This window comes from Grammomys surdaster, unplaced genomic scaffold, assembly GCF_004785775.1.
Source record: "Grammomys surdaster isolate TR1022 unplaced genomic scaffold, NIH_TR_1.0 135, whole genome shotgun sequence".
NCBI lineage: Eukaryota > Metazoa > Chordata > Mammalia > Rodentia > Muridae > Grammomys > Grammomys surdaster.
Window position 1 is genome coordinate 534,185 of NW_021604593.1, and position 8,645 is coordinate 542,829.

At 45.6% G+C, this 8,645-nt stretch overlaps 1 protein-coding gene across 1 annotated transcript; it reads left to right on the plus strand.

Moving 5' to 3' along the window:
- Positions 1–6,065: 6,065 nt before the first annotated feature.
- Cd14 (CD14 molecule) lies at positions 6,066–7,810 on the plus strand. Its single transcript, XM_028762812.1, has 2 exons — positions 6,066–6,378; positions 6,470–7,810. Exons 1-2 carry the CDS (start codon positions 6,376–6,378, stop codon positions 7,577–7,579), a joined length of 1,113 nt encoding a protein of 370 aa, XP_028618645.1. The 5' UTR covers positions 6,066–6,375; the 3' UTR covers positions 7,580–7,810.
- The last annotated feature ends 835 nt before the right edge of the window (positions 7,811–8,645 follow it).

Consider the following 8,645-nt stretch of genomic DNA (forward strand, 5'->3'; position numbering starts at 1 on the left):
TCTCTGCCTCTGCCTCTCTGCCTCTGCCTCTCTGCCTCTCTGCCTCTGCCTCTCTGCCTCTGCCTCTGCCTCTCTGCCTCTGCCTCTCTGCCTCTGCCTCTGCCTCCGAAGTGCTGGGATTAAAGGCGTGCACCACCACTTCCTGGCTCAACCAATGCTCTTAACACAGTGTACTCCAACACCCATCCATCCTAAGGACCTCTGGTAACACCTAGCAATAGAAATATTTATGAATTAGTTGATTTCTTGCTATTCCCTGGTCACTCTCAACAACAGCCAATTTCAGGCTAAAAAGGAAGCTTTTTGACCTTCTTTTTTGACTAGGAAGCTAGCTAGTTTTGTGTCAACTTGCCAAGTCACAAGCTAGAGTCATTTTTGGAACAGGAAACTTCAATTGAGAAAATACTCACACAAAACTGGCCTGTGGACAAGCCTGTGGTGTGTTTTCTTGACTGATTAGTGTGGAAGCATTCAGCTCACTATGGGTGGTGCTATCCATGGGCACTTAAATGCTGCTATAAAATGGCAGGCTGAGCAAGCCACAAGGAGCAAGCCAGTAAGCAGCAGTCTTCCATGGTCTCTACTTCAGTTCCTGCCTTAACTTCCTGCTCTGACTTTCCTCAGTGATAGACTGTTGTTATCTGGAAGTGTAAGATGAAATACACTCTTTTCTCCCCAAGTTGCTTTTGGGTCCTGTCTTAGAGTTTCTATTCCTGCACAAACATCATGACCAAGAAGCAAGTTGGGGAGGAAAGGGTTTATTTACCTTATACTTCCACATTACTGCTCATTACCCAAGGAAGTAAGGAAGCAGGAGCTGATGCAGAGGCTATTGAGAGATGTTACTTACTGGCTTGCTTTACCTGGCTTACTCAGCTTGCTTTCTTATAGAACCCAGGACTACCAGCCCAGGGATGGCACCACCCACAAGGAGTTCTCCCACCTTGATCACTAATTGAGAAAATGCCTTACAGCTGGATCTCATGGAAGCATTTTCTCAACTGAAGCTCCTTTTTCTATGATAATTCCAGCTTGTGTCAAGTTGACACAAAACCAGCCAGCACAGGTCCTAATGTTTTATCACAGCAATAGAAACCTAACTAAGACATGCCCATTCTCTATCCTTTCTTCCTACTTTCTCCCTGTAACTATCTCTAGTCTATAAGTGGTCCACAAACTCTCTGGTTTTCCTCAGCTAGAGTCTGCTATTCCTCAGGTTTTCTCGGTTAAACCTGTTCCTTTGTGAAGTCACATGTTTCTTTGTTCTTCCTCTCTTGGACCCTCCCATAGTTGTCACTCAGTCACAGTATAATCTGTTGTTGGTTTTCTTGAATACTTCCTTCCCTAAGAGAATTAGTACTCTGTGACATGACCATTTTCCTTGGTGCCTCTAAGTTTTAGAAAGTTGCCCCTAAGGCAAAGTGCTATATGTAGCCTCACAGAAATTAAGGTCCTTGAAGAAACATTTGTCTCTCTTATTTTGGTTATCAGACTATCGCAATAGTAGACCCCAAGAAACTGGAATTTTTGGACTGGTGAGATGGCTCAGTGGTTAAGAGCACTGATTGCTCTTCCAGAGGTCATGAGTTCAAATCCCAGCAACCACATGGTGGCTAACAATCATCTGTAATGATATCTGAAGCCCTCTTGTGGGGTGTCTGAAGACAGCTACAGTGTATTTACATATAATAAATAAATAAAAATTAAAAAAATAATAATAATAAAAAAAAGAAACTGGAATTTTTCCAGAAATCTCATGCTGGGAAAAGAGAAAACCTAAAGCTAAACACATGGTTTCTCTCCTCATGCCAAGCAGAGGAGGGACTTGCCATCCAAGTTCCAGGAATTTTCTGCTGGGAAGAGAAAGAAAAGGGCTAAATAAAGCCTGGTACTGGCCAGGGGATGACCTTGTCCTCCAGAAACATCGATTTCACACAGTGTTGAAGTCTTCTCTCTCAGACTATTTGCTAGGGAGATTAGGGTCCAGATAATGACAGGCAAGACCCCTTGACTGGGGAGCTCTTAGATTGTATAACCCAGACCTTCTCCATAAACTCTAACCTCACTTTAGGTTCCTGAAGAGAGATGGTGAGGGACTCACTCTACGTCATTACCCCTCTTACTTAGGTGGTCACACCAAATAAATACTCTTTTTCATGACCCCAGGTTCAGGAACAATACAAATGAAGAAAGTGAATTGTTCTTTTAAACAATTTGTATTTTGGGCTGGAGAGGTTAAGAGCAATGGTTGCTCTTCCAGTAGACCCTGGTTCAGTTCCCAGCACCCACATGGCAGCTCACAACTGTCTGTAACTCCATTTCCAGGGGCTCATAAACCCTCACATAGATATACGTGCAAGCAAAACACCAATGCACATAAAAATAAAAACAGAATCACAAATAAATAAATAAACAAATAAATAAATCTTATAAAAAGAGATTTGTTTTTATTTTATATGTGAGACCATTTTGGCTGTGTGTGTGTACACCATTTGTGTATCTACTGCCCTCAGAAGCCAGAATAGGGTACTAGATCCCCTGCACCTGGAGTTGCGGGTGGTTTTGAACTGCCATCTAGGTGCAGTGAACCAACCTACCAGGTTGAGAGCAAATGCTTTTAGCTACAGGCATCTCTCCACTGTTTTTCATATCAACTTCCTTCCTTTGAATTTAGTTCTATCCCCTTGGAGTCAGCCAATGAGTCGGTCACTACCACAAAACAGTCAGTTAAATATCTACAGATATTTAACACCTTGTACCATGACTCCAAGCCCAATATCCTTCCAGCCCCGGGACAGTCATTTACTGATCACCTGTTATGTACCATCATCCTGTGGTGATGGAGCTAGTGTCTGATCCCCTTCCTCGTGCAACAAGCTTGCAGCAGTGGCAGCTTCTCCCCCTGCTCCCTCCTCCTCCCTCTCTTTCTCCTTTTCCTCTTCCTCTTTCTCCTCTTCCTCCTCCTCCTCCTCCACTGAATTGATGGGAAAGAAGCATGTACATGCCACTGCACATGGGTGGATGCAGTCATGAAGCTGGTTCATTGGTTCTCTTAAATCTTTAAGTGGGCTCTAGTGCCTGAACTCAGATATTAGGCTTTTATGGCAAGCACTCGACCACTTGCTGGCCCCAGAATAGCCTCTCTTTTTTTCTGTTTCTCTGTGTAGCCCTGGCTGTTCTGGAACTCACTCTGTAGACCAGACTGGCCTCAAATTCAAAGATCCACCTGCCTTTGCCTCCCACGTGCTGGGATTAAAGATGTGCACCGTCACTCCCTGGCCCAAAACAGGCTCTTAACCCCACATCTAACTCCTGGTGGAGAAGATGAGATGAGGTCCCTGTCAAAGCTATGTCCTGCCTGAAGTGTCCATTCAGATAGCTACCACTGCCCAAACTGCCTTCTGTAGCCACCTGTCTGACAACACTGGTAACACCGCAAGAAGCAGACCCATATCCTGCACTACCATCACCTTGGCTTTACTTTGCAAGCATGTGAGGACCTGAGTTTGGATCCCCGTCACGGGAGTTCGTAAGACAAGTGGAACACCTGTAACCCCAACTTTTCAACAAGGCAGAGAGAAGGGGATCTCAGGGCTAGCCAATATAGCTGAAATTATGAGTTCCAGGTTCAGTGAGAGAGCTTGTTCTAGACAAATAAGGGCAAGAGCAATAGAAGAAGACATTGGACATCAAACTCTGTCCTCCACATGTGCTCGCGCACACACACACACACACACACACACACACACAGACACAGATAAGAACCCAGATATCTGAGGTCGACAAACTTGCCCAAGTCTCACAGCCTCAACTCTTAGTTATGTGTATGTCAGCTATGCTTAATGAAACTCCTCATGGATGTCACAGTGACCTGGCCTGGATCTGAGGTATGATTCAGGAAATATAGGGAATGCTCAGCAGGATACACAATACATTGTGTGGTCTAAGGTTTCCTTATTTGGATTGAGAGCAGACACGCAGCTATTCATCAATTAACACTTCTATTGAAATAAAATAGCTTCATCAGGCAAGGTAGCACATGCTTGCAATCCCAGAATCCAGGAGGCAGAGGCAGACAGATCTCTGAAAGATCTTGTCTTTAAAAAAAAAAAAAAAAAAAAAGTGTGGGGCGGGTGTGAGGGGGAGGAATTGGGAGGAGAGAGGGAGGGGAAACTTAGTCAGGATGTAATTAATATATGAGAAAATAAGTAAAAAATAATGCAAATGAATAAGGATAAGAGTGACAGAGACAGTAGTGTCACTCTCTGATCTGCATAAGAGCATGCAGCGCACGCACACACACACACACACACACACACACACACACACACGGTTCCAAGTGGAATCCTCCCCAGAAGGCTAGGGATTCAAACCTGTGAGGCTATTACAATTGTGGTCTTCCACCTATGGGACACTGGCTTCTTTTCCTCTTTCAAAATGAATGATGTACCAGTTAATTCTCATTCAGCATAGTCTACCTCTAACTTTCAAATTCACTGGAATTGTTCTTGGGAGAGAAAATGAGAAAGCAAAGTGCAGATGGAAAATGGCTCTCTCGGGCCAAATTGGAAGCTGGAATTACCTCCAAAGGCAGATGCAAGGGAGTTCTCATAGCGGGACGCCTCCAACCCTTTTGAGATGGGGTCAGTGAGTTTCCAAAGAAAGAAGCAGCAGATGCTAGGATGCTCCATTTACTGAATGTATTAAAGTACTTACCTACCAAGACGGGCTGCAGCATCCTCATGATGGACGGTGGGGGAAAGAGGTTCCTCCTAAAAGACATCTCTATCACAGGAAGTCTGTATGAGGGTTGGAAACTTACAGTCTGGTTGGTTTTCTTTACTGTTTTAACAACCTAAATATTAATTTGTTAATGCCCAGAACCCCTGATTGGGTTCAGAAAAAAAAAAAAAGACATCTAACAAAGACAGACTGTCAAAGGCACTCTGGATTTCTTGGTCAAAACAAGAAAAAAAGTGAGGATATCTGGAGTGTCCCGCAGAGCATCCGTCCCTCCCTGCAAAACACTTCACTGCAATATTTACTAGAAGTGAGTGGGGCTGTTAGGAGGAAGGGAAGTGGGGAAGCAATTAGAGTTCACAGAGGAAGGGACAGGCTAGCATCCCAGGATTACATAAACTTACAGGGGCTGCCAAATTGGTCAAAAAACTGCTTTAGAAAACACCTTGCTGTAGTTGAGCATAGTGAGATATGCTTTTAACCCCAGAAGGTGGAGACAGACGAATTTCTGTGAATTCTAGGCTAGATTGATAGTCAGACTGTCTTGGGGTGGAAGTGGGGCCAACCTGAGGAATCTCAGGGAATGGCTGGAGTCTCCCTGATCCCTTCTTTCTCCTCAGGAACAGGTGCTCGGCTTGTTGATGATAAATCTTGCGTCCCAGTTTCAGGAATGCTGTGTGATATGATCTGGCCAATGTATCACTATCAAATACCACATTTTGCTTCCTTTTGTTTTTGAAACAAGGTCTCTATTTAGTTCTAGCTGTTCTGGAACTCTGTTTGTAGTTCAGGCTGGCCTGGAACTCAAGCTGGCCTGCCTCTGTCCCCTAAATGCTGGAATTAAAGGCATGCCCCACTAGCCTAGATAGCTTTTAAGGAAAAGTATTAAACAAGCTGGACATGGTGGATTACGCCTATAATCCTAGCATTTGGGAGGCAGAGGCAGGAGGAAAATCGCGAGTTCCAGGCTAGGCTAGATTGGGCTACTAGAGTGAGAGATCTTGGGGAGAAAGGAGAGATAGAGAGTGGGAGAAGAATGAATTAATAAAGAACGGAATAAGATGGGGAGAAGGGAGATTTGTTTTTCATATTAGCTCTCAACTTTGAGCTTTATTCTCGATCTGGAATCCATAGATAAGTTCCCAATCTTTCCACAAACGTCCAATTACACTCAAAGAAAACCAAGGGCTTAGATTTGGACGGTGGGCAATTGCTAGCAACTAAGACTGGGAAAAACTTAATGAATGGGACTGAGCAGCAGAATAATGATCTAAGGCACTGGCGTGAGTCACCCTTTTCCTGTACGCAGACAAGCCCAGGGCACATAGGTCATCCTCCTGGCACAGAATGCCCTCATGCCACTCAGAATTCTTCCTGTTTTCATCCCTCCTTGCAAAACACTTCATTGCAATATTTACTAAAAGTCAATAGGGCTGTTAGGAGGAAGAGAAGTGGAGAAGCATTTAGAGTTCACAGAGGAAAAGACAGGGTGACATCCCAGGATTACATAAACTTATAGAGGCTGCCAAATTGGTCAAACAAGCCCGTGGAACCTGGAAGCCAGAGAACACCCTGTAAAGGAAAGAAACTGAAGCCTTTCTCGGAGCCTGTCCGGGCTGCTCAAACTCACAGACTATGGTGAGTCAGACTGTCTTGGGGTGGAACTGGGGCCAACCTGAGGAATCTCAGGGAATGGCTGGAGTCTCCCTGACCCCTTCTTTCTCCTCAGGAACGGGTGCTCGGCTTCTTGCTGTTGCTTCTGACGCTGGTGCATGCCTTTCCCGCCAAACCAGATCCCTGCGAGCTAGACGAGGAAGCTGTCCGCTGCTCCTGCAACTTCTCAGATCCGCAGCCGGATTGGTCCAGCGCTTTCGTGTGTACTGGGGCGGCAGATGTGGAGTTCTACGGCGGCGGCCGCAGCCTGGAACACTTTCTAAAGCGTGTGGACACAGAAGCAGATCTGAGGCAGTTCATTGATGTTATCAGGTCTCTCCCCTTGAAGCGGCTTACTTTGCGGGCAGCGCGGGTTCCTACTCGGATTCTATTCGGAGCCCTGCGTGTGCTCGGGTATTCCGGCCTCCAGGAACTGACTCTTGAAAACCTTGAGATAACCGGCACTGCGCCGCCGCCGCTTCTGGAAGCCACCGGACCCGATCTCAACACCTTGAACCTCTGCAAAGTGTCATGGGCAACAAGAGACGCGTGGCTCGCAGAACTGCAGCAGCGGCTAAAGCCGGGACTTAAGGTACTGAGTATTGCCCAAGCACACTCACTCAACTTTTCCTGCGATCAGGTCCGCATCTTTCCTGCCCTTACCACTTTAGACCTGTCTGACAACCCTGAATTGGGCGAGAGAGGACTGATCTCAGCCCTCTGTCCGCACAAGTTCCCGACTCTCCAGGTTTTAGCGCTGCGCAACGCGGGGATGGAGACGCCCAGCGGCGTGTGCTCTGCGCTGGCCGCAGCAAGTGTGCAGCTGCAAGAACTGGACCTCAGTCACAATTCACTGCGGGCTATTGAAGGCGCCCCGAGCTGTGACTGGCCTAGTCAGCTAAACTCGCTCAATCTGTCTTCCACTGGGCTGGAGCAGGTACCTAAAGGGCTACCAGCCAAACTCAGCGTGCTTGATCTCAGTTACAATAGGCTAGATAGGAAACCTAGGCCAGATGAGCTGCCCAAAGTGGAGAACCTGACACTTACAGGAAATCCCTTTCCGGACTCTGAATCCTACTCGGAGAAGTATAACTCTGGCGTAGTCACAGTCGCAGCTCCTTCATTTTTAGCAGCGGGCTTGTCAGGAACCCTGGCTTTGTTCCTAGGAGATCGCTTCTTTGTTTGAGAAATATTTATATCTGGTTTCTGAGGGTCCTCATCAACGAGTCCTCTGCTTTAAATTTATTAAAATCTTAATCTACAATGTAAGGAAAAAAAGACAGTCAAGATGGCTCAATGGGTAAAAGCCACCAAGCTTGACCCCTGGTTTTGATCCTCGGGAGCCACGCGGAAGGAAAAAACTCACTCCTGAAAGTTGTCCATCTGTGCTCACAAATAAATATTTTTAAAATAACAAGTGTCTGTTGGTTTTGTTTGTTTGTTTGTATTTTGTTGTTTTGTTTTGTTTTTGAGACAAAGTCTGGCTATGTTTCCTTGGCTGACCTCAAACTCATAAAGATCTGCCTGCCTCTGCCTCTCAAACGCTCTGGTTAAAGGGATGTGCCTCTATGCCCAGTTTAAATAATCCTGACCCATGAGTCCAGATCACTCACTCCACAGATCTTTACTGAGTATCTGCTATATGGCAGGCTCAGTGCTAGATGAGGAATTCATTCTTAACTTTTCTCCATCTCCCTAGAAATCCTACCTCTTCTCAAGAAAAGAACTGCCGAGAAGTGTTCTCAAGCTCCAGCTATGGAGGAAGAATGTGTAGTGAGAGCTTCAGAGCAGATTACTGGGCGCTGGGGTTAAACGATAGCTGAATGGAAACTGAAGAGGTTTGGATGAGACTGGCTCATATGTATAAATACTAGATCCCCAGTTGGTGAAACTGCGTGAAAAGAAATGAATTAGGAAGAGTGGCCCTGTTAAAGGAGGTTGAGGGGGCAAGGCTTTGAGATTTCAAAAGCTCCTGCCACTAACTGGGAACAGTTAGCTCTCTGCTAACTTAGCTTTGTGCTTTGTGATCAGGATACGAATGAGACCTCATGCCAGCTGCCACATTCCCTGCCATGGTAGTCATGGACTCTGAGCCTCTAAATCAGTGGTTCTCAACCTTCCTAATGCTGAGACATTTTAATACAGTTCTTCATATTGTGGTGACCCTCGACTATAAAATGATTTTTGTTGCTACTTCATAACTGTTTTGACTACTGTTTTGAATCATGTTTTCTGATGGTCTTAAGTGATCC